General features: G+C 43.6%; 1 protein-coding gene across 1 annotated transcript; it reads right to left on the bottom strand.

Annotated features, from left to right (window-relative positions):
- Positions 1–2,632: 2,632 nt before the first annotated feature.
- On the bottom strand, positions 2,633–26,757 carry EMC3 (ER membrane protein complex subunit 3). Its single transcript, NM_001132903.1, is given in 8 exon segments — positions 2,633–4,161; positions 9,719–9,801; positions 10,592–10,671; positions 13,610–13,691; positions 14,364–14,468; positions 16,941–17,034; positions 17,374–17,431; positions 26,427–26,757. Coding segments are annotated over 8 exon segments (786 nt in total). The 5' UTR covers positions 26,582–26,757; the 3' UTR covers positions 2,633–4,032.

Genomic DNA, 26,757 nt, shown 5'->3' with positions numbered 1-26,757 from the left:
CCTGCAGGATGTTCCTACGGCCTCCCTAGGATGGTCCCTGTCACAGCATGTACTATAGTAGTCTGAGTTTTTTGTTGTTGTTTTTTTTTTGAGACGGAGTCTCACTCTATCGCCCAGGCTGGAGTGCAGTGGCACAATCTCCGCTCACTGCAAGCTCCGCCTCCTGGGTTCACGCCATTCTCCTGCCTCAGCCTCCAAAGTAGCTAGGCCTACAGGCACCTGCCACCACGCCTGGCTAATTTTTTGTATTTTTTAGTGGAGACGGGGTTTCACAGTGTTAGCCAGGTTGGTCTAGTAGTCTGAGTTTTTAAGGTCTGTGACTGTGTCTTGTTCACATGCAGTGCCTGGCAACACTCAACTCACTATTGGTTGAATGAACAGAAAGATCTGAAAATATCTAGCATGGCCCTGAGCACACTGTAGAAATCCTGCCAATGTTTGCAGACCGCAATTACCTCCAAGGACAGGGACACCACCTCCTGTTGGGAACATTCCAGATGGTTTGGATGATTAAAGGTAAGATATTTTTTGTTTGGTACCCATGCCACTTCTTCAGGCAACAGCATCCCAGTTTTCCTTTGGGGAATCACTCCTATTATACCTTCAGCTCTTATAGCTTATTTATGAGAACTAAGCAGTTCCTGGAATTTGCACTTGACCCAAGGCAGATTAGTTAAGATGCAATCCTAACTTTTGCTAGATTTTTTAAAAAGGGGTGCTTTCTTTTCACTAGGATTACTAATCTCGTGCCTCTATAAGAAAACTAACTGCCTAAGAAGTAGACTTGAGAAAGCAACTGAGTCCTGATGATATCATGAGAGGCCCTGGACCCAGCTGTCCCTGAAGCCAACCACCGGACATTTTAGTTATTGAGTCAATTTCCATTCCTTTTTAATTGCTTGAGTTCAGCTTGTCACCTGCAACTGCAATATTCCTAATCCAGTTAGTAACCCTCTTTCACATACACACATACCCATCACACACCTTACAGACCAAACAGAGGAATCAAGCTGACTTTTGTCCCTAAGCACGGGTTTACCTACTCACCTCAAATCTAAATTGTATTTTTCTGAGTTGTGTTGTGCAGCTGACTGTCAATATTTAGCTTTCCTTGTATGGTACTTTCTATACCAAGCTTGTCTGGCCTGAAGGCTGCATGCAGCCCAAGACAGCTTGGTATGGGACCCAACACAAATTCATAAACTTTCTTAAAACATTGTTTTTTGTTTGTTTTGTAGCTTATCAGCTATCGTTAGTGTTAGTGTATTTTATGTGTGGCCCAAGACAATTCTTCTTCCAGTGTGGCCCAGGGAGGCCAAAGGATTGGACACCCCTGTTCTATTCCATGATCAGCAAGTAGACATTTGCGGTGTCCTAAACGGTATCAGGTGATAAGTCAAGGTGGATGGAAGAGATGCAATTCTCATTTATAGCCTGGCCCAAATTGAACTCCAAGAAACACACACAATAAGCACTGCTCCCTAAGCCTGTGCGCTGTTCTGGAAAGAGCCTACCAAAACAACCTTGGCTTTTCCTTTTGACTCGCTGATGCCAAGGACAGGTCTGTGCATTTACTACTAGTACAATGGGACAGAAAAGTCTCACACACATTTTTTTATTTTTATTTTTTGAGATGGAGTTTCACTCTTGTTGCCCAGGCTGGAGTGCAGTGGCACGATCTCGGCTCACTGCAACCTCCGCCTCCCAGGTTCAAGTGATTCTCCTGCCTCAGCCTCCAGAGTAACTGGGATTACAGCTGCACACCACCACGCCTGGCTAATTTTTGTATATTTAGTAGAGACGGGGTTTCACCATGGTGACCAGGCTGGTCACACACATTTTAACCACCCATCTTTGCTACAAGGGAAAAAGGTCAAACCTTGTGTGGGTGAAGAGGCAGACTCAAATGCTCCCGATGCAGAGGAACGAGGCGACTACCACTCAGTCACCAATTACCATTTGCATGCTACCCAACCTGGACCTTTCCAGGGCATACTGGGCCACTCCCCACTTCCTTGGGGTGCAATGAATTGCAGACAGTTTAATCCATGGGCTTTTGCTGATTCTGTTTTCTCTGCTTGGAATGCCCTTCTACACAGAGGAAGCCTTTCAAGACCCAGGTCAAAGGTTAGCTCCCCTGTGAACACTTGTTCCTTTTCTATCTGGTATAAGCAGCCATTTTAACTATCGTTAAAGGTCAGGGTTTCTTAACTTGGGTCTGCGGGTCATTATGAATAAGCTTTAGAGGGACATGTCTGTGTCTATGCCCACATATATTACTCTGGAGGCCAGGGTCAGAGATTCCAGATTCTCAGATTCGGTGACCTCAAAAAAAGGTCTCTTTTAGCCAGGCACAGTGGCTCATGCCTGTAATCCCAGCACTTTGGGAGGCTGAGGCAGGAGGATGGCTTGAGCTCACAAGTTCAAGACCAGTCTGGGCAACATGGCAAGGTATCATCTCTAAAAAAATAATAAAAAATTTTAAAAAGCTCTTATGTGTCTCTCTCTTGTGAGTTGAGGGCAAAGTTCACATCTCTTTCATCTTAGACTCCCCGCACTGGTCCAAGATAGACAGTCAACTGTTGGCAGAAGGTTGTTAGTGACTTACAGAGGCAACACTTTCACAGGCAAAGAAGAGAAAACAGGACGGTTTAATTTGTGGAGTCAAGAGTCGTTTGTTCTTAATTACCGCACTCAACATGCAAATTATATTCACCTCTTGGTACAGAAATGGCACCCTGTCACTTCCCTGGGACCTTTAATCCAGACAAAATTATTCTTGGGCACCCTTATCTGTGTGTCTACCAACAACTGCTGTCTCTCCCTTCTTAACAGCAATATGTAAATTCTCTTTTGTTCTGAGCAACTGGGAAATGAGGTCCTTCATCCAAAGGAGTAGCCATTTCCAGTACAGCACCACTGATTTGTCAATGGATTTGATAAGATTTGATATACTGACATCCAGATCAAGATTTTGCATTATTTATAGCCGGTCTCTGATGATCCCAAAGGCACTTTAGAATCTGGCAGTGCCTCAGGGTCACTGATTTTCGCTGGGCAGAATTAAGTGATATAGAAGGTTTGCTGAGTCTGTCCTGGCCCTGGGTATTCACTCTGAAGAGAGTTTATTTGAATAAGGTTTTGACATATTTGGTCTCTACGTCTACGTAGGCTCAAAATGAACAATACAGGGAGATTCATTTCGTTCATCCATAGTTTCTAAACCCTTGGTAGTGGAAATGGTTTACTTGTGTAAAGAAAGTTAACAATACTAACAAAACTAATGGTAAAACACAGGGTGTTTGGATCCCAAGAAAACAGGAGTTTACTGTGGCTAGATGTCAGGCTGACTGCACATAATCATTAGCTATAATTAACAATGCTTCCTCCGAAGACTGGGCTTCTGCTAAGATAGATATATATATATATAAATTTTTGTTTGTTTGTTTGTTTTTTTCAGATGGAGTTTTGCTCTGTTGCCCAGGCTGGAGCGCAGTGGCACGATGTCAGCTCACTGCATCCTCCGCCTCCCGAGTTTAAGCAATTCTCTGCCTCAGTCTCCCAAGTAGCTGGGATTACAGGCGCCCACCACCATGCCTGGCTAATTTTTTTTGTATTTTTAGTAGAGACGGGGTTTCACCATCTTGGCCAGGCTGATCTTGAACTCCTGACCTCGTGACTTACCCGCCTCAGCCTCCCAAAATCCTGGGATTACAGGCGTGAGCCACTGCACCTGGCCAAGATTTTATATGTTATCAGTAGCCTGAGGTTTCCCCCTTTCTCTGACTTTCATTACTAGAGTCACCAGAAGGAACATTTACAACATTTTAAAAATAACAAGTTGCCCAGCATACTCCTATTTCCTCTAGTTTCAAACATAAAGGGGAACCCAGCCCAGACAAGAACAAGCCTTGCTGCATGCCTGCCAGCTCGTGCATCCTCCTTTTTATTCCAAGAGGTGCTAGCTCCAAACAAAGTTACAAGATTAAGTGCAACTCCAAGTTCCTGACACAGCTAATCCCTGCTCGGTCTTCAAAAAATAGAGGTCTGTAATTCCTTTTTGAACATGCCTTCGAAGTGGAGGTCTTTGGCCATGAGCTCTTCTTCGACATCATCTAGTGCCCACTGGTGATCCGTCAGCTCCAAAGCTTCCCACTCTGTCTGTAATGGAAGAGAACACCCAGGCAGGAAGAGAGGGAATTGTTACTGACAGCTGTGGCTAACCTTTAGTGACCACTTACTCTGGGCCAAAAGCTGGAGTGAGCTATCTGCATGTATAAGCTCATTCAATCCTACAAGGGAAATGCTGCTACCCCCATCCTCTCCTCCCCTTCTTCCTGCCACCCCTCAATTTATAGATAAGGAGACTAAGGCTAAGAGGTCAAATAATTTGTTCAAGGCCACTGGCACTAGGAACTAATGGAGCTGAGATTTAAATTGTGTTCTGACTGCAAAGTCCCCAGCGCTTAACCCGTCTATTAGCTCACGCTTACTAAGCACCTTTGTGCCCCAAAGTACTCTTGAGGGATGTACAACAGACAAATTAGTGCTGATTCTCAGCTCTTTAATCAAGGAACTTGCCGTCTGGTTTAAATGGTGCATGGTCCACAATGCTTTGACATAAATGGCCCAGGGTATCTTCAATGGGCCTAAGAACACTTCCTCCAACCTTATGTCCAGATACACAATGGCACTTCATTACAGTTTGTGGGAGTCCAGTAATTTTTAATCACTGGAATAAAGACTTTGATGGTGTGAACTAAAAAACTGTTTTTGGCATATAATCATTTAGATGTAAACTAGTAATATGTTGAGCAGAAATAAATTTGCAGAATTTTCCAAGAAATTACATTTCTCAAATATTCTATTAATCTGACTACTTTGCCTTAAATTAGTGAGTGTCTAAAAAATGCTTTATGAGGTGGGTGCAGTGGCATGCATCTATAGTCCCAGCTACTCTGGAGGCTGAGGCTAAGGATAGCTTGAGCCCAGGAGTTTGGGACTGCCCTGGACAACCTATCTTTAGATGAGCCTAGAGACAGTAATACCTCATCTTTAAAAATAAATTTAAAAAAAAAAAAAAAAAAAAAAAAAGCTTGCGAGGTGTGGTAGCTCATGCCTGTAATCCTAGCACTTTGGGAGGCCAAGGCAGGAGGATCACTTGAGGATGGGAGTTCAAGACCAGCCTGGGCAACACAGCGAGATCCCATCTCTATACAAATTTAAAAAAAAAATTAGTTGGTTGTGGTGGTGTGTGCCTGTAGTACTGGCTCCTCATGCACCAGTACTGAGGCTGAGGTGGGAGGAATGCTTACGTCCAGGAGTTCAAGGCTGCGGTGAATTAGGATTGTACCACTGCACTCCAGCCTGGGTGACACAGTGAGACCCTCTCTAGATAGACAGATAGATAGATAGATAGATAGATAGATAGATAGATAGATAGATAGAGCAAGCTTATTTAATGTGAAATACAAATGTTAGCTCATGAGTGAGTTTTTCAGATATAATTTACATGTCATACAATTTACCCCTTTAATGTGTACAATTTAGTGATTTTTAGTATATTCCTATGTGCAACCACCACCACTATCTAATTCCAGAACACTTTTATCATAACAAAAAGAAACCACATACCAAACAGTAGACAGTTCCCATTATTCACCTCCCACAACCTCTGGCAACTACTACTTTATCTTCCGTATCTTTTTTTCACTTATTCTGGGCATATGTGGCCTTTTGTTATTTTCTTTCACTTAGCATGTTTTCAAGGTTCTTCCCTGTTTAACATGATTCAGTATTTCACTCTTATTTATAGCTGAATAACGCTCCATTGTATATATTCTACTGTACATACAATGTACATTATATTCCAAAATATTCCATTGCTTATCCATTCATTAGATGATGGACATTTGGGTTATGTCTACTTTTTGATTATTATGAATCATGCTCTGAACACATTCTCACATAAGTTTCTGTGTGGACATATGTTTTCAGTTTTCTTGAGTATTTACTTAAAGTGAAATTACTGGGTCATATAGTAACTATGTTTTAACTGTTTGAGGAATGGCAGAAAAACTGTTTTCCAAAGTGGCTGTACCATCATCAACAATAGGGTTCCAATTTCTCCACATCCTTACCGACACTTGTTATTGTTCATCTTTTCTTTATTAATTATAACCATCTGAGTGGGCATGAAGTGGTATCTGTTTTTTTTTTTTTTTTTTGAGATGGAGTCTTGCTCTGGCACCCAGGCTGGAGTACAGTGGCGCAGTCTCCGCTCACTGCAACCTCTGCCTCCCGGGTTTAGGCGATTCTCCTGCCTCAGCCTCCTGAGTAGCTGGGACTACAGGCGCCCGCCACCACGCCTGGCTAATTTTTGTATTTTTAGTATAGATGGGGTTTCACCATGTTGACCAAGCTGATCTTGAACTTCTGACCTTGTGACCCACCCACCTCAGCCTCCCAAAGTGCTGGGATTACAGGCATGAGCCACCATGCCCAGCCCTCTCACTGTTTTTTAGTTATTTTTTTGAGACAGAGTGATCTCACTCTGTCACCCAGGGTGGAGTGCAGTGGTGCCATCTTGGCTCACTGCAACCTCTGCATCTGCAATGGTGTGATCTCGGCTCACTGCAACCTCTGCCTCCCAGGTTCAAACGATTCTCATGCCTCAGCCTCCTGAGTAGCTGGGATTACAGGCAGGCACCACTATGCCCAGCTAATTTTTGTATTTTTAGTAGAGATGGCATTTCACCATGTTGGCCAGGCTGGTCTCAAGCTCCTGACCTCAAATGATCTGCCTGTCTCAGCCTCCCAAAGTGCTGGGATTAAGGTGTAAGCCACTGCACGCAGCCAAGTTTTTTTTTTTTATTGTGGTAAAATATATGTAACATAACATACACCACTTTTAACCATTTTAGACATAAAATTCAGTGGCATTAATGACATTCACAATGTGTACCCATGTCTACTATCATTTCCAAAGTTTTATGTCCCCTTAAACAGAAAATGTGCACAGTAAGCAATTACTCCCCACTGCCCCCCATCCCATCCTCAGTAACCTCTAACCTACTTTCTTGTCTCTGTGAATTTTCCTATTCTAAATATTTTATATAAGTAATATCATGCAATATTAAAGATTTGGGACTTTGACCCATTTGATTTCTTTTTTCGAGACAGGGTCTCGCTCTGTCACCCCAGCTGGTGTGCAGTGGCACAATCATAGCTCATTGCAGCCTCAAACTCCTCAGCTCAAGTGGTGCCCCCATCTATAGGCACACACCACCACATTTGGCTAATTTGAACCTAATTTTTTTTTTCTTCTGCACTAACATGCCTGTTGAACCACTTGGACTTAACTTTTGTGCATGGTGTGAAATAGGTGCCCAGCTTCATTCTTTTGCATGTAGATATCCTTTTCCCAGCACCATTCGTTGAATGGAGACTATTCTTTCCCCACTGAACAGTCTTGGTACCCTCTTTGAAAATCAATTGATGATAAATAGACGTGTTTATTTCTGAACTCTCTATTTTATTCCATTGACCTATATCTCTCCTTATGCCAGTTTTTATTACTGTGCAGTTTTGATTACTACAGCTTTGTAATAGGCTTTAAAACCACGGCGTGTAAGTTCTCCAATTTTGCCAACACTTTTGCCTATTGTGATTCCCTTGAATTTCCACATGAACTTCACAAGGAGCTTATCAATTTCTGCAAGAAAGGCAGGTAAGATTTTTATAGGGATTGTGTTCAATCTGTGGATAAATTTGGAGAGTATTGCCATCTTAACGATATTAAGTCTTCCAATCTATGAACATGGATGTCTTTCCATTTAAGTCTTTAATTTTTCAGCAATGTTTTGTAATTTTTCAGTATGTCAGTTTAAATCTAACAAAAGGCCTTTTTTTTTTTGAGACGAAGTCTCGCTCTGTCACCAGGCTGGAGTCTAGTGGCGCGATCTTGACTCACTGCAACCTCTGCCTGCCAGGTTAAAGTGATTCTCCTGCCTCAGCCTCCCAAGTAGCTGGGACTACAGGCATGCACCACCATGCCCAGCTAATTTTTGTATTTTTAGTAGAAATGGCGTTTCGCCATGTTGGCCAGGATGGTCTTGATCTCTTGACCTCGTGATCTGCCCACCTCAGCCTCCCAAAGTGCTGGGATTACAGGCGTTAACCACCATGCCCGGCCATGGCCATTTCTTTTGTTAGATTTGTTTCTAAATATTTTATTCCTTTTGATACTATTATAAATAAAATTGTTTTCCTTTCATTTTCAATTCATTACCAGTGTATAGAAACACAACTGATTTTTGTATGTTGAACTTATTTATTAGCTCTGTTAGTTTTCTTGTGGATTCTTTAGGATGATCTATATGCAACACCATGCCATTTGCAAACAGAGATAGTTTTACTTCCTTTCTAATCTGAATGACTTTTTTATTTCTTTTTCTTGCCTAACTGCCCTGGCTAGTATATCCTGGACAATGCTGAATAGACGTGGCAAGAACAGACATCCTTGTCTTGTTCTTGATCTTAAAGGGAAAGCTTTCAGTCTTTCACCATTGAGTATGATGTTAGCTGTGGGTCTGTCATAGATGCCCTTTATCAGGCTGAGAAACTCCTCTTCTCTTTTTTTTTTTTTTTTTTTTGAGACGGAATCTTGGTCTGTCATCCAGGCTGGAGTGCAGTGGCACGATCTTGGCTCACTACAGCCTCTGCCTCCCAGGTTCCAGTGATCCTCCTGCCTCAGCCTCTCGGGCGGCTGGGATTATAGGCACATGCCATCATGCCCAGCTCATTTTTGTTTTTTGTTTTTTGTTTTTTTGAGACGGAGTTTTGCTCTTGTTGCCCAGGCTGGAGTGCAATGATGCAATCGATCTCAGCTCACTGCAAACTCCACCTCCTGAGTTCAAGCAATTCTCCTGTCTCAGCCTCCCGAATAACTGGGATTACAGGTGCCCACCACCATGCCCAGCAAATTTTTTTTTGTATCTTTAGTAGAAAAGAGGTTTCACCATGTTGGCCAGACTGGTCTTGAACTCCTGACCTCAGCTGATCCACCCACCTTGGCCTCCCAAAGTGCTGGGATTACAGGCGTGAGCCACCGCACCTCGCCCATTTTTGTATTTTTAATAGAGACAAGGTTTCACCATGTTGTCCAGGCTGGTGTCGAACTCCTGAACTCAGGTGATCTGCCCACCTTGGCCTCCCAAAGTGCTGGGATTACAGGTGTGAGCCCCTGTGCCTGGCCGGAACTTCCCTTCTCTTTCTAGTTTCTATCATGAAACACAGTGAGATTTTGTTCCACAAAAATCATACTAAATTTTGCAAATTCTAGAACCTTTTTGTGAAAAGGCTCTTAGTATTGTTTTTTTTTAATGCAATTTATATCTGATGTCTGCGGGGTTCAGAAAGGTTCAAATTATTCTAAATGTTTACCTGGCACCTCCGATTGGATTATTTTACAGCATCATTGATAGTGTGGATTAAATTCCGGTGAGCATTTAAAAACCAGTAAAAGTACCAAGAATTTCCATTTACTTAATAGATGATTCTGTCTCAGGAAAAAGAGACGTGTAAACTATGTTTTTACTAAGTTTAAATTAAAACTATGGAACCACACAACACTCCCTGCAAGGAAGCTATTTTTAAAATAGCTGTTGGTAACACCTTTCAGAGCATCGCTGCGGCTTTGAAATGTGAAGGAGTATACCTTGAAAGCTTTGTTTGTGTCTGCGGGCATGGCCATGGCTGCTCCCGTCATCTGCTCCTGCATCATTCGTGATTGGTCAGCGGCTACAGCATAAGACACACTTACATGAGTGCCAGAGTGCCAGGACTCAGCAAGCACCCCAGCACCCAAGGGGAAGAATGGGCTTCACACAGATTAGAGAACTGGACTACAGCCTCACTGACTGGCCCTGTCACCCATTGGCTATGTGACTCTAGGGAAGTCACTTTGTGTCTCCTGAAAAATGGGGACAGTAACAGCAAAAGAGAGATCACTAAAGGAAGCTCTAAACTTTATTTCGAATTTCAACAATAACAGCCACCAGTTATTGAGCAACTACTGCATGCCAAGTACTTCACTAAGTGCTTTGCATATTCTTCCTCATCTGTTCCTAACAACTCTGCAGCAGGTTAACTAATAAAGTCCTTATTTACAGATAAGCAAATAGAGAATTCGAAGTTAAGTAACTTGTTAAGTAACTTTTCTGAGGTCCCAGCCAGTAAACAAGAGAGCAAGGATTAGTACTGGCAAGGGCTCTAGTCAATGAAGTGACAAACCAGGCCTTCTTTAAGCTTTAGGTTCACAGGCTTACACTGCTGGTGCTGGATCCCTCACATGATGGTATCAGACTCTGGGGAATCAAATACTGTCCCAGTCATTGCCAGAGAGAATTGAGATCTTCAGTCTGACCCCTGGAATTTTTAAGACTCTTTCAGAATACCTCAGAAACTGAAGGAAGGAAACATTTTATTTGACTATGGTAACAAACAGCATAACCTACAAGACTTTCCTGGCTCTAACATGGATGATTCATCTATGGAAGTATTTGCTTAGTAAACCTGACATGCTTCTTACCATTATCTTGGCCCAGAATCAGAGAGTAAATGCTCCGAAGCCCAAATACATTGAGGAAGTACCAGGATGCAGAACTCACCCTGGCAAAGCAAAATGAAAATGGGGTGGTTAGTTATTATATCAGAGAGTAATGCAGTTCCCACTTCCCTACTACCCAAAGTTGTTCAGTGTTTGTAAAGAAGTCACCTTGGATGGGCTATATTCATCCAAAGCACAACCACAGAAGAAATACAAGTTGTTAAAGCAGTCTCACCAATACAGAACTATATTTCAAAAAATCCAAAGATGACTCCTATTCTGAATTCCATTCCCTAGAGGAAATCACAAGTGTTGGTGTGTTCCATACTTTTTTTTTCTGAGACAGAGTCTCACCCTGTTACCCAGGCTGGAGTGCAGTGGCACGATCTCGGCTCACTGCAACCTCTGCCACCTGGGTTCAAGAGATTCTCCTGCCTCAACCTCCTGAGTAGCTAGGACTACAGGCACACACCACCATGCCTGGCTAATTTTTATATTTTTAGTAGAGATGGGGTCTCACCATGTTGGCCAAGCTGGTCTCGAACTCCTGACCTCAAGTGATCTACCCACCTCAGCCTCCCAAAGTGCTGGGATTACAGGCGTGAGCCACTAGGTGTGTTCCATACTTACAAGAAGGGATGAGACGTGGATTTCAGGAAATACAGTACCGAGGACTATAGCTACTGGGAGAGCCATTCCAAGTTTTGAACTATATCACTGTGGCTTCCTTTAGCTTAGGTTTCCTACTCAACCTCCATAAGATAAATATGCTTGCATACAATAAAAACTAAAAACAAAAATGAGTATGGAAAATGATAGATAAACGGAAAGATCCACACTCATTCCAACAAGTGGGTCACAGAAGGGCAAAAGTCTATTCTGGTTACTCCATAGGCTGCAGGTAAGTAAATGGCCTGTCTGAATACAATGTTGCTGATCTCACCACAGTGGTAATTGTACACTCAGGTTCCAGTCTCCCTTCTGTCCATGACTGCATTTCAGTCACATGCCTCTCTGGATGCTGAGAAAAGATAAATAAGCTTTTCTCCAACCCATGAAGTTTTTGTCTAGCCCAATGAGACTGAAGGTAAAAGTAGAATAGACTCATGCTACTCATATAATGTACAGCTTTTCTTCTCTAGCAGAACTGTGCATGGCCCAGACTTCCCAGCCTCTGGCCTCTCCTGCTCCTCCCACACATCCTAGAGGGCTCTGCTCAAACCAAGTAGTCACGATTACCAATAGTAATCCCCATTTTGCCCATTATTCTTTTCCTCTTGTTTATGCCAGTCTTTGGGAAGCCACAGGCAAAAGAGTCTGGAGAGGCTACATGAAGCAGCATTACTAGGTTCCAGACATTGTAGCAGTATTTTCTAAGAGCTTTTCAGATTTTAAGTTTTCTTATTCTGCCATTCAAAAAAAAAAGTGGTATTCAGAAGGAGAAATCTCTTTTAAAAAATTATAAAGAGTGGTAAGTAACACATGGGTGCTGGATTTGAACAGCCTTTGTCATCAAATGTCAATTCCTACAAAGGTTTCATAGGTTGCTATGAGGGTAAAATACGGAAAACGCTAAGCCCAGTGACTAGAACTAATGAAAACTATTATCATTAGTAGTAATGTACTTTGGAAAAAAAAAATACAAAATTCCACTCCCATAAGCTCCAGGGTATTACTAAAAATGATTGCCTGGCCAGAATTCCTGGCTTAAACTTTTAATTTTCTGGTGGTTGATACATCCACCCCTGCATTCTTAAGCCCCCAACTGTGACAGAAAAGAGGTGACACATTCTTTCCTTTTGCTAGACTCATGTAAAAATTGCCATAAACCATCCATGGCATTTTGAGTGGAGCTTCAATGAGAAAAAAAAAACTTTGGCTGGGCGTGGTGGCTCATGCCTGTAATCCCAGCACTATGGGAGGCCGAGGCAGGTGGATAACTTGAGGTCAGTAGTTCGAGACAAGCCTGGCCAACATGGTGAAACCCTGTCTCCACGAAAAATAAAAAAAACTACCCGGATGTGGTGGTGCACGCCTGTAATCCAAGTACTCGGGAGGCTGAGGCAGGAGAATCACTTGAACCTAGGAGGTGGAGGTTGCAGTGATATCGCACCACTGCATTCCAAGCTGGGTGACAGAGTGAGACTCCGTCCTGAAAAAAAAAAAAAAAATTCTTTAAAAACTGATTCCAATGAAGTATGCAAATTAGAAATCCTCATCTTTTTTTGTTTGTTTGTTTGAGACGGAGTCTCACTGTGTCGCCCAGGCTGGAGTGCAGTGGCGCCATCTCAGCTCACTGCAAGCTCCGCCTCTTGGGTTCATGCCATTCTCCTGCCTCAGCCTCCTGAGTAGCTGGGACTACAGGCACCCATCACCACGCCCAGCTAACTTTTTGTATTTTTAGTAGAGATGGGGTTTCACTGTGTTAGCCAGGATGGTCTCAATCTGACCTGTGATCCGCCCACCTCGGCCTCCCAAAGTGCGGGATTACAGGTGTGAGCCACCGCACCCAGCCAGAAATCATCTTTAAGGGACACTGGTTTTAGATTTTGGTTTGTGTGGTTTTTGTTTTCGTTTTTGTTTTTCAGACAGAGTCTCGCTCTGTTGCCCAGGCTGGAGTGCAGTGGCGCAATCTCAGCTCACTGCAAGCTCTGTCTCCCGGGTTCACGCGATTCTCCTGCCTCAGCCTCCCAAGAAGCTGGGACTACAGGCGCCCGCCACCATGCCTGGCTAAGTTTTTGTATTTTTAGTAGAGACGGGGTTTCACCATGTTAGCCAGAATGGTCTTGATCTCCTGACCTCATGATCTGCCCACCTTGGCCTCCCAAAGTGCTGGGATTACAGGCGTGACCCACTGCGCCCGGCCTGTTTTCGTTTTCTTGAGACAGGGTCTTACTCTGTTGCCCAGGCTGGTCTCAAACTCCTGGGCTCAAGTGATCCTCCTGCCTTGGCCTCCCAAAGTGTGGTTTGTGTTTTTATTAAACAAAAGAAAGTTCTTACCAGGATGCATCTAATGTGAGTAGCTCGATTCCTTGCTGTAACATAGGCTTAAAACGGAGCGTCAGTGGAAATGGGACCTTGGCTGCAGAGAAGAAAAAGTTCACAATCACTGAGCTGTTTTATGTTTAGAATAAGTGTGAATCTTTCTCAGAGGAGGTGGGAACTCTGTGCCACATAGCTTTTGGAAAACGACTTCCACAAGGAAATCTGTGGCAATTTCTGAAGAAAAGACAGTCAAAATGCCACTCTGCTCTAGTTTCCCTGAATAATACCTGCCTCTAGCTTACTGAGGAAGCAGGGACTCAAACTGAGCTGTGACCTGAAATTTGGAAAAAACTTGCACCAATCTGTCAAACTCTAGGTGGAATATATAAGCATAGAACTATGTTAATAAGAAACCAAATTGATTAAAATCAAATCGACTTATAAACAAATAGAAAACTCACCCTAACACCTAGCAAATGAAGTCAAAATAGAAATACGCTTCCCTTTATCCTGCTCAATGAGAATACCGTATTAGTTTCGGAAGTAAGCTAGCAAGTCACTTGCTTCAATCTAATCTGGCTAAAAAGCATCCACATCATGAACTTAGGATCATTTTTGGGCAAAAGCCGTAAAAGTCATCACATATTAAATTTTTTGTTCAAGGACTATTATCAGTTTACAAAAGAAAACACAGGACCTGTGATATTAGTGTCTCAGTAGCACTTGAATTTCTCTGGGTAACATGAAGTCGGCTGGGTCTGTAACTTACTTGTGACAAAGCCTGAGAATGTCATGTTGATCCATCCACCAATAAGAATCATAGGGAGGACATTTGTTACATTCCCTTTCATCATGTCTGTCAACATAGTAGGATCTAAGACAAAAGCACAAACAAGAAACCACTAAGTTTTACCTCTGTTGCCAGGGACTTTCTCCTGATTTTCTGTAAATTTTTCTTTTTTTTGAGATGGAGTCTTGCTCTGTCACCCAGGCTGGAGTGCAGTGGTGCGATCTCAGCTCACTGCAAGCTCCGCCTCCCAGGTTCACACCATGCTCCTACCTCAGCCTCCCAAGTAGATGGGACTACAGGTGCCCGCCACCATGCCCGGCTAATGTTTTGTATTTTTAGTAGAGACGGGGTTTCACCGTGTCAGCCAGGATGGTCTTGATCTCCTGAACTCGTGATCCGCCTGCTTTGGCCTCCCAAAGTGCTGGGATTATAGGCAGGAGCCACCGCGCCCGGCCTTTTGTTTGTTTGTTTGTTTGTTTTTGAGATGGAGTCTCACTCTATCGCCCAGACTGGAGTGCAGTGGCATGATCTCAGCTCACTGCAACCTCCGCCTTCCCAGGTTCAAGTGATTCTCTTGCCTCAGCCTCCTAAGTAGCTGGGATTACAGGCACACACCACAATGCCCAGCTAATTTTTGTATTTTTAGTAGAGACGGGGTTTCACCATGTTGGCCAGGCTGGTCTTGAACTCGTGACTGACCTCAAGTGATCTGCCTGCCTCAGTCTCCCAAAGTGCTGGGATTACAGGCGTCAGCCACCGTACCCAGTCTCAATATTTTTAATATCTGCATAGGATTCCACGGTGTGGTCACATCAATCACTTTTGAGTAGACCTATCGATTGTTTCCATTGTTTTTGCCAATAAACGATAAATGATGCTGCCGACAATTATCTTGCACATACATCTGCATGTTTATGTGTTTCTGTAAGAGAACTTCTTAGAATTTCTAGGTCCAAGGATGTGTACATTTAAAATTGATAGATATTGTCAGACTGTCAGCAAGGCCCCACCTCTTGCCACTCCCGCCAATGGTGAGGGAGCCTAACTTCCCCGACCTTGACAATAGTGGATCCTGACAATCTTTTCAATCTTTTGACAGCTTACTGGGCTAAAAAAAAAAAAAAAAAAAAAAGGATATCTTGGCCAGGCGCGGTGGCTCAGTAATCCCAGCACTTTGGGAGGCCGAGGCGGGCGGATCACAAGGTCAGGAGATGGAGACCATCCTGGCTAACACGGTGAAACCCCATCTCTATTACAAATACAAAAAATTAGCCGGGATGGTGGTGGGCGCCTGTAATCTCAGCTACTCGGGAGGCTGAGGCAGGAGAATCACGTGAACCCGGGAGGCGGAGCCTGCAGTGAGCCGAGATCGCGCCACTGCACTCCGGCCTGGGTGAGAGAGCGAGACTCCCTTCTGAAGAAAAAAAAAAAAAAGATATCTTGTTTTAATTGGTATTCCATGGATTATTAGTGAGGTCAAGTAACTTTTCATATATTTAATGGTCTTTTGTTTCTTGTAAATTTTCTTAAAAACTTGTTAAAAAATTAACTCCATACAACCTTAGTCACTCTTAAAAAAAAATTAATTATAATACCTTCCGTATGGGTTTAAAATAGCTACCTACCTCACCTAAAGAAGTGAATAGTACTAAAATGAGAGGAGTCAACACAGAACAACAAATTACTTTGTTTTACTTTTAGTTATTTTTATTTTTATTTTTCGGAGATGGAGTCTTGCTCTGTCGCCCAGGCTGGAGTGCAGTGACGTGACCTCGGCTCACTGCAACCTCCACCTCCCAGGTTCAAGCAATTTCCTGCCTCAGCCTCCGGAGTAGCTGGGACTACAGGCACCCACCACCACGCCGGGCTCATTTTTGTATTTTTAGTAGAGACGGGGTTTCACCATGTAAACCAGGCTGATTTGAACTCCTGACCTCAGGCAATCAATCCACCTGCCTCGGCCTCCCAAAATGCAAGGATTACAGACGTGAGCCACCACACCTGGCCTGTTTTACTTTTAACATGCTGTATTTTTGACATGACTGGGATCAGTGGAAGTAGAAAATGTTAGAGCCAAAACTGTAGGGTAGACCAAACAATCACATCTAACAATAAAATCAACAAAATGGCACATCTTGGAAGTACTGCACTCTTCCTCATTTAGGCAGAAGCTGGGCAGCCATCTATTGGAAGGGGATCCAGGCACTGGGTGAGAGCCAGGCTGGAATGCTTTTCCAACTGTGCTCCCTAGAATCCTGGGTCCTGAGAAGAGCAATAAGGAGAGACCCAGGGACAATAGCTCTGGCCTCCCCACTCCATCAGCTGAGAACTATTTTTTTTTAATCCACTTTATACATTGGGGTTCTCAGAAAATCTAACTGAAAAAGAGAATTCCACTTCCATAGATCCCTGTATCAGATGATTTCTAAGGTCTAAGATTACTATCTTCTGCAATTTAACATTTAAATAAAATGACACCCTCCCTGCCCACCCCACCCCACTCAAATACCCATGTTAAAAATCTTCCTTAAAGATGAGTGAAGGGAACAAACATACCAGTCATAGGAGAAGGTGGCACTACCTTCCGTTTAGTTTTTTTGAAAAATCCATCCTCTGGGTTGTTGAAATAATATTTTCGTGTCAAGAAAGACTAGTAAAAAAAAAAAAAAAGTGTTTTAAGTCTAAGAACTATGACACAGCGAACTGTTAAATTACTCCCCAGGGGCTTAGTCAGAAGGCCTTTAGGATATGCTGTTCCGCTCAGAGCTGTCAGCCTACTTGGCAGGCGACCTGACACTTTAGCTGAGTCACATTTAAAAACAATTTCCTAAGAAGGGTGAGGTCACCATGACAGCAAACACCACCAGGCCACAGCTTAATTACTAAGTTGCCAACCTTTAGCTTTCCCCAGAGCCCCCTTATAAAACATTCAGATATCTACTGCCCAACAATGAATAGTGGAGCTTTTTAATAAAAGATAAATGAGTACCTGTTTGGGAATGTATTTTCCATTTTCCCTGAGGACTCTGCTTCGAATTAGGACTTGACTGAAAAATACAACCAACACAATGAGATTTTAAAAAGTGAAACACTAGAAGAAAATCGGAGAGTCAAGTAGAAGACCTATTTAAACACAAGAGAGGGCCTATTTGGCAACAGCTCTGTGTGGAAACTTTCCAAAATACAAGTATCTTTAAAACCAACGTAAACTTACTAAACCTAACTATTAGGTTTTCAGAAAAGTATTTTTCAAAAGTGACTGTGTTTCTGAACACATAAATATTTCAGAGGAAGGTACATTTGGGACATTACATTCAGCTTTTTCTTATTTGATAATAAGCTAGGAAGACACTTTCTCTGAGTGAAAAGAATAGTTGGACACTGCTCAGGAGATCTGGGGTCAGGAGAAAGGGAGAAGAGTGAGGATAAAAGAAGGAATTTCTTATTACCTACAGAGAAATGAGAACAGGCCTTGAGAGGGTTGCTATCTGATGGACAAATAGAAAATCTACCCAGAAGTCAGACTGTTAGAAAGCTCTCAGTAAACATTTATTGAATAAATAAATGAAATTACTAGGCGATCTTAAATCAACTATTAGAGCCATAGCTGATCAATAAATATCATGCTAGGCCAGGTGCAGTGGCTCACGCCTCTAATCCCAGCACTTTGGAAGGCAAAGGCAGGTGGATCACTTAAGCCCAGGAGTCTGAGACCAGCCTGGGCAACATAGCAAGACCGTGTCTCTTAAAAAAAAAAACACTCAAAAATTAGCCAGGCTGGTGGCACGTGCCTGTAGTCCCAGCTACTCAGGAGGCTGAGGTAGAAGGATCACCTGAGCCCAAGAGGCAGAGGTTGCAATGAGCTGAGATGGCGCCACTGCTCTCCAGCCTGGGCAACAGTTAAGACCCTGTCTCCAACAAAAAGAAAAGAATACAGTGTTATGCAACAAATGGGTGTTGCTAAGACGCAAATGACAAAACAGAGATCAAAATATTAATTTTTTTCTAGATACTCAAAAGTTCATTAAAGGAGGAAAAGAGGAAAAGGCCCTTAAAGTAATGGAAATAGTCTTGAAATGTGAAAAAAATTATGAACAGAAATGAACATAGTAAAACCTGTGCTTGGTAGGGGCCGGGCGCGGTGGCTCACATCTGTAATCCCAGCACTTTGGGAGGCCGAGGCGGGCGGATCACAAGGTCAGGAGTTTGAGACCAGCCTTGCCAACATGATGAAACCCCATCTCTACTAAAAATATAAAAATTAGCCGGGTGTGGTGGCCTGTGCCTGTAATCCCAGCTACTCAGGAGGCTGGGGCAGGAGAATCGCTTGAACCAGGAAGGTGGGGGGTTGCAGTGAGCCGAGACGACGCCATTGCACTCCAGCCTGGGGCGGGACTCCATCTCAAAAAAAACAACAACAAAAAACAAACAAACAAAAAAACTGTGCTTGGCTTCCTATCTCTACTCAATACAAACCACTTGTTCTAAACAGTCAGTACCCCGGGGTCTCCCTTGTCACACTACACATATTGTAGCTTCTCCACATGCTGGGAATGTTCCAGTGCCCTTTCCTTTCCGAGTTCTACTCCATCATGCCTTAACACCTTCTTCAAGCCTCAGCATCTCCACAAAGTTTTTCCCAATGCCTGGAGCCCTCATGGAATTATCTCTGCTTCCTCCTCCTGAGCTCATTATGCTATACAGTTCTCTACTTTATCTACAGGGCTATAGAGGCAACATGTAATACATTCTGCTCCCTGGGTACTAGTCTAAAGATACTCAAAGTGTGGTGAATGCTAGTCTGTGATAAGCACAGACACTGAGAGTAAGGATTTAGAGACTTTTATAATAATTTGACATTGTCACAACATCCAAATACATGATAAAAATATTTTACAAAAGTATTAGCCTATAAGAGATTAGAAATTTAAAAAACAAAAAAACCCCAAAACTGGTCCAACCATTGACAGTATAAGCAGCACTGGGTCTAGAGTAATGGGTAAAAACTTAAGCTCTGGAGTTGAACACATGGGTTCAATCCCATCTCTGCCACTTATTAGCCATGTGATCTTGAGCAAGTCACTTAAATTCCCTAAGTCTCTATTCATATTCTGTACAAGGGTAGATTTATTCTTTCATTGAACAAATATTTCTTGAACTTCTAAGTGCCAGGTGACATGAAGAACGGTGATCAAAATACAAATATCTTAAGATGGTCAAAGTCTAGTGAGGGAGAAAGATATTAACCAAATAACCAGAGGAATAAATGTGAAATTCAATTATCATGTCCTAGAGAGAGATGGATGGTATTGCAAGAGTGCATAACCAGGAGGTGATGGAGTCTGGGAAGTCAAGGTCTGAGAGATGGGTTTGCTGAGGATGTAGGATTAAGCTGGACTCTTCAGGATGAGTGAGGATTACCTTGGCAAAGTGCTGGTGTAAACAAAATGGGCAAAAGCCTCATAGAAGTAAACACTCTGCCTCTGAAGACCTGAGAAAAGGCCATATGACTGGAAGAAGGAGAACTACAGAAAATGTGGTGAAAACAAGACTTGAGAGGTGTGCAAGAGCCAGACTATACAAAATCATGTGGTCTCACTGTATTTTTTTTCTTTCTTTTTTTTTTTTTTTGAGATGGACTCTCACTCTGTCTCCCAGGCTGAACTGCAATGGCGCAATCCCAGCTCAGTGCAACCTCTGCCTCCTGAGTTCAAGCGATTCTCCTGCCTCAGCCTTCAGAGTAGCTGGGGTTACAGGCGCGCACCACCATGCCCAGCTAATTTTTGTATTTTTAGTAGAGATAGGGTTTCACCATGTTGGCCAGGCTGGTCTCGAATTCCTGACATCAGATGATCTGCCTGCTTCAACCTCTCAAAGTGCTGGGATTACAGGCATGAAAAACCATGCCCAGCCAGGTCCCACTGTATTTTGATCACTGTCTTAAGAGCAAAAGGAAACTAATGAAGGATTTTTTTTTTTTTTTTGGGACAGGATCTTACTCTGTTGTCCAGGCTGGAGTGCAGTGGTACAATCTTGGCTCATGGCAACCTTGACCTCCGCGGCTCAAGTGATCCTCCCATCTCAGTCTCCTGAGTAGCTAGGACTACAGGCACACACCATGACACCTGGCAAACTTTTGTGGTTTTTTTTTTTTTTTTTTGTAGAGACAGGGTCTCACTATGCTGCCCAGGCTGGTCTCTAACTCCTGGACTCTAGTGATCCACCTGCCTCAGCCTCCCAAAGTGCTGGGATTACAGGCGTGAGCCACCACACCCAGCCAAGTGGAGAATTTTAGGCTGAGTTCTTCATATATATGATCTTATATGACTGTACCTGGCACATCCTAAGCACTAGATTAATAGTATCTATTATTTTTCCCTTTGCATATTTTATCACTTGAACAGAAACTCTGAGAGCAGGGTCGTGACCCTGTCTTACACTGTACCCCATAGCATGCAGCAGAGTGCAAGGCACATGGTAGGCCATCAAAAAACTTGTTCACAGCCAGGTGTGGTGGCTCTCGCCTGTAATCTCAATACTTTGGGAGGCTGAGGCGGGAGGATCGCTTGAGCCCTGGAGTTCGAGAACAGCCTAGGCAACATAATGAGACCACTGTCTCCACAAAAAAATTTAAACATTAGCCAGGTGCAGTGGCGTGTGCCTGTAGTCCCAGCTACTCAGGAGGCTGAGGTGGGAAGATTACTTGATCCCGGGAGATCGAGGCTGAAGTGAGCCATGATCGCACCACTGCGATTGCAGCCTCAATCACTGCAGCCTCGACCTCTTTGGTCCAGCCTGAGTGACAAAGCAAGACCCTGTCTCCAGAAAAACAAACAAAAAAACACTTGTTCAGTCTACGATAACTCAAGACTTTTCCAGGCAGTGTAATCAAGAGAAATTCATCTAAATCTCCTATAATTACACTGCTGAACAATTTTGTAGAAATGAAGTTGAGTATCATGACCCTGAGGTATTTCAAGACCTAAATAAGCAATCTTAAATTATCCTGTATTTTCTAAACACTCACTTTCTTAAGCTGAGATCCATAGCTGTGTTCTCTGAAGTTTGCAAATTCTAAAAGAAATTTTTAATTTTGTATTTTTATTTTCATGAATATCTAAAAATAAGTCTCTGTACTGTTATAAAGCTTTGTAATTTGCAACTGAAGGACATCTTCTATTTATTTATTTTCTTTGCAGAGACAGGGTCTTACTATGCTGCCAAGGTTGGTCTCAAATTCCTAGGCTCAAGGGATCCTCCCATCTCAGCCCCACAAAATGCTGGGATTATAGGTGTGAGCCATTGCACCAGGCCTGAAAGATATTTTCTTGGAATAAAACTTTAAAGTCAGTACTTCTCAAACTAGAGTTCCAAATTCTTAAGAATCAGTGTTTCTTCCTTTCCAAAAAGTCAGTAGTATATTTGTCAACTCTGAGAACCATTTTTTTTTACATATACTCTATCCCCAAACCTAGTCTAATATATTTCATTCATGTATTTTACAGCTTTGGTTTAATACCTGTGAAAAAAAAAATTATTTTTTTTGAGACATTGTCTCATCTTGCTCTGTCGCCCAGGCTGGAGTACAGTGGTGTGATCTCAGCTCACTGAAACCTCTGCCTCCTGGGTTCAAGCAATTCTCCTGCCTCAGCCTGCAGAGTAGCTGGGACTACAGGAGTGCACCACCACCCCAGCTAATTTTTGTATTTTTAGTAGAGATGGGGTTTCACCATACTGGCCAGCCTTGTCTCGAACTCCTGACCTCATGTGATCCACCTGTCTCAGCCTCCCAAAGTGCTGGGATTACTTGTTGAGCCACCATACCTGGTGCTAATAGAAATTTTCTTTTTTTTGAGACATAGTCTTGCTCCGCCGCCTAGGCTGGAGTGCAGTAGCACGATCTCGACTCACTGCAACATCTGCCTCCCAGTTCAAGCGATTCTCCTGCCTCAGCCTCCCGAGTAGCTGGGATTACAGGCACGTCCCACCATGCTCGAGTTATTTTTTGTATTTCTAGTAGAGATGGGGTTTCACCGTGTTACCCAGGATGGCCTCAATCGCCTGACCTCGTGATCTGCCTGCCTCGGCCTCCCAAAAGTGCTGGGATTACAGGTGTGAGCCACCGTGCCCTGCTGCTAATGGACATTTATAGTATATTTAGAAAAATGTTTTATACCGCTGGGTATGCTTATACCCAGTGGCTCATGCCTATAATCCCAGCATTTTGAAAGGCCGAGATGGAAGGATCACTTGAGCCTAGGAGTTCGAGACCAGCCTGGGCAATGGAGGAGACCCCATCTTTGCAAAAAATTTAAAGATTAGCTGAGCGTGGTGGCACACGCTTATAGTCCCAGCTACTCGAGAGGCTGAGGTGGGAGGATCCTTGAGCCTGAAATGTTGAGGCTGCAGTAAGCCTTGACTGTGCCAGTACTCTCCAGCCTGGGTGACACAGCAAGACTTGTCTCTTAAAAAAAAAAGAAAAAAAAAAGTTTTACAACTAAAACACACCTTTTTCTTGGACTTAGGCCGGTTCAGCGTGTACAGCATTTTGCCCAAGTCAAATGATGACTTGATGAGGCCAAGCCACTCCATGTCAGAGCTGGTATAATCCAACTACCTCACTTAAGGGATGCGGCAATTATGAGCAGAGACATTTTCTCTAGAGCAGTGGTTGGTTCTTCATGGAGGTGTTACTGCCCTCTAGGGGGCGTTATGGTAATCTGTGGAATTTTTTTTTTTTTGAGACAGAGCCTCCTTCTGTTGCCCAGGCTGGAGCGCAGTGCAGCCATCTCGGCTCTCTGTAACCTCCACTCCTTAGGTTCATGTGATTCTCCTGCCTCAGCCTCCCGAGTAGCTGGGATTACAGGCACATGCCACCACGCCTGGCTAATTTTTGTATTTTTAGCAGAGATGGGGTTTCACCATGTTGGCCAGGCTGGTCTTGAACCCGACCTTAAGAGATCTGCCCACCTCAGCCTCCCTAAGTGCTGGGATTACAAGCATGTACTACTGTGTCCTGCTGTTACATTCCTTCTTAAGGAAGTGTTCTTGGCCGGGTGCAATGGCTCACATCCTGTCTCTACTAAAATACAAAAATTAGCCAGGCATGCTGGCGCATGCCTCTAATCGCAGCCACTCAAGAGGCTGAGGCAGGAGAATCACTTCAGCCGGGGAGGCAGAGGTTGCAGTGAGCCAACATTGCGCCACTGCACTCCAGCCTGGGCAAAAGAGTGACTCTGGTCTCCAAAAAAAAAAAAAAAAGGTTCTTGTAAACAGACTACACTAACTGTGATTTTTACTTTGTGGTTAACAAAAGAGAGCTTTGGATCTGATATAATTCAGAACCATTGCTCTAATAGTGAACCATGGGCAGAAAATCATGGCAGAGAATCTATGACAACAGGAATCATGATTGAAGAAGGTTTAACCTGGGAGTGAGACTGATCTGAGTTCAAGTACAGGCACAATATTTCCCTACTTTGGGAAGACTACTTAACTTTTCCAGGCTCCCTGGAATTGTAAAAATGGGTTTAGGAGTATCTGCTTCAGTGCTAATGTTAAGGCTAAAATAAGAAAAATTTACAGGTGCCAAAAAATGCTAAATGTCTGAGCTTTCCCCACTTCGCATTTTTCTACAGTCTTTCTTTCTGTGGTAAATACACTTTTTTTTTTTTTTTTTTTGAGATGGAGTCTCGTTCTGTCGCCAGGCTGGAGTGCAGTGGGATGATCTCGGCTCACCGCAACCTCTGCCTCCTGAGTTCAAGCGATTCTCCTGCCTCAGCCTCCCGAGTAGCTGGGACTACAGGCACGTGCCATCACGCCCAGCTAATTTTTGTATTTTTAGTAGAGACGGGGTTTCACCATGTTGGCCAGGATGGTCTCAATCTCTTGACCTCATGATCTGCCTGCCTCGGCCTCTCAAAGTGTTGGGATTACAAGCATAAGCCACCACACCCGGCCAGTAAGTTGACTTCTTTTTTGTTTTTTTGAGACAGACTCTTGCTCTGTCACCCAGGTTGGAGTGCAGTGGCGCGATCTTGGCTCACTGCAAGCTCCGCCTCCTGGGTTCAAGCAATTCCACTGCCTCAGCCTCCTGAGTAGCTGGGACTACAGGCGCCCAGCATACCACGCTCAGCTAATTTTTTGTATTTTTAGTAGAGACGGGGTTTCACCATGTTAGCCAGGATGGTCTCGATCTCCTGACCTCGTGATCCGCCCGCCCTGGCCTCCCAAAGTTCTGGGATTACAGGCGTGAGCCACCGTGCCCGGCCAGTAAGCTGACTTCTTAAGGTTCGCTCCAGGGTGGGGTGCTGGCTCTGGTCAGTTCTGAAACTAATGCTACAGAAAGATAAAGTGATCACTGTGGTATAGTGGAAAAAGCCCAATACCAGAAGGCTTGGTTTGAAGTCCTAAATGTCACCCTGTGTGACCATGGAACTTGTTAAAGCCTCTGTTTCTATAAAATGAGACAAAATGTACCTCATAGAGTTGCTTTGAGTTTTAAATAAGTTAATGAATATAAGTGCTTCACATAGTACCTGATATAGAGTAAATGGTTATTATTCTTCTTGGCATAATTGGGAAGAACTAACTGAAAATGTTACAGTAGTGCTTCCTAAACTTCAGTCACTCTCATACCATGTTAGAATTTTTGTCCAGCGCTTGTATCATTACATATTTAATACTTTTTATATATCAACTTTTTTCCCATCTATATGATTTTAAAGGAATCTTTAAATTACCAGCAAATGGAAATCCAGTATTGTCACAAAAAAGAAAGTAAGTACAGTAGAAACAAAACAACATTATTAAATTTTAACTAGATACTGTTACCTGTGAAAAGTTCTTAGCCTGAGGCTTACTCTCTTTATTAAAATGAGAAATTAATGTGAGAGAGAGGTGCTAAAGATATAGTAGCACTTACCTGAGATGATTTCTGAAAGTAATCAGAACTGACTGAAAATTGCTTGTTTTTCTAAGAGACAAGGTCTCGTTATGTTGCCCAGGCTGGTCTCCCACAATCCTCCTGCCTCAGCATCCCAAGTAGCTGGGAGAAAACTATTACTTTAATATGAGGGGGTACATGTCTAGATAACCACCTATAATCATCTCAAATTCCTTTATCTGTATATAAATATTGCAATGAAGGGTTGGTTGCGATGGTCACACCTGTAATCCCAGCACTTTGGGAGGCCAAGGCAGGTGGATCACCTGAGGTCAAGAGTTCGAGAACAGCCTGGCCAAGATGGTGAAACCCTGTCTCTACTAAAAATACAAAAATTAGTCAGGTGTGGTGGTGCGGGCCTGTAATCCCAGCTACTCGGGAGGCTGAGGCAGGAGAATCGCTTGAACCTGGGAGGCGTAGGCTGCAGTGAGCTGAGATGACGCCACCGCACTCCAGCCTGGGCAACGAGAGCGAAACTCCGTCTCAAAAATAAGCAAATAAATAGATAAATAAATAAATACTGCAATGAAATATGTGAGGAAGTTGCCTCTACTCTTAGGGGGGGAAATAATTACAATTCCTTACATCTCTAACGGCAGTTTTACAGACTGCAAAGCGCTTTGGTACTTGGCATCTCAGCTGACAGTCCCACCAGGCCCGACGCCTGGAACAGTAATTTGGTAGAATGCAGATTATCACACTCACTTGACTGGATGTTACAAAGACTAAAAGCTGTAACTCACCTGGCACTCTTCTCAACGAAAGGGTGGGATGGGATAGTTCATAGGTAAACCCACCGAGGGTTGGCGACTAACCTAAAGGATTAACAGTACTGTTTTTTTCAACACTCAATACGTCCTAGATCCTGTGCTAAGGGCTTTATAGACAACACCTAATTTGATTCCTACCTGTCTATGAAGCAGGTACTGTTATCATCCCCACTTCACAGAGGACAAAAGTGAAACACAGAGGTAACGGGTAAGGTCACCCTGTCAGTGGGGGCGCGACGTGAACCTAGGCAAATTGACACAACTCCTCCACTTTCTTGCCCAAGGTCACGGCGGTGTGAGGTAGGCTGGAGAAGGGAGGGCGCTGACCTGTCAGATACTTGTTCCTGGGTGAGCTTCTTGTCGCTCTGTAGCAGGATGGACACGTAGTGGCGGATCATGCCTACGAAGAAAGTGATGATAACGATGGGTAGGACCACCCAGAGGCGGATGTTGGAGTCCAGCAACAGTTCTGGCCCTGCCATCTTCACTGAAAGCTGTCTCCCAGTCTGGAATGGGCGAGCTTCTCTTCTCCGGGACGCAGTTGCTTCTCTTCGGCTTCGCCTCCGGGCCTTCTCACGCCCCTTTGCCCGGTTATCCCAGAACTCTCCTGCGACGGTGAACCCAGCTTACCGCCTTCAGCTAGGCTGCCTGGTCTTCC

The sequence above is a fragment of the Pongo abelii genome, chromosome 2, assembly GCF_028885655.2.
Source record: "Pongo abelii isolate AG06213 chromosome 2, NHGRI_mPonAbe1-v2.0_pri, whole genome shotgun sequence".
Classification (NCBI taxonomy): Eukaryota; Metazoa; Chordata; class Mammalia; order Primates; family Hominidae; genus Pongo; species Pongo abelii.
Note: the sequence above shows the minus strand (reverse complement) of the source record. Positions and strands in the feature narration are given on the sequence as shown.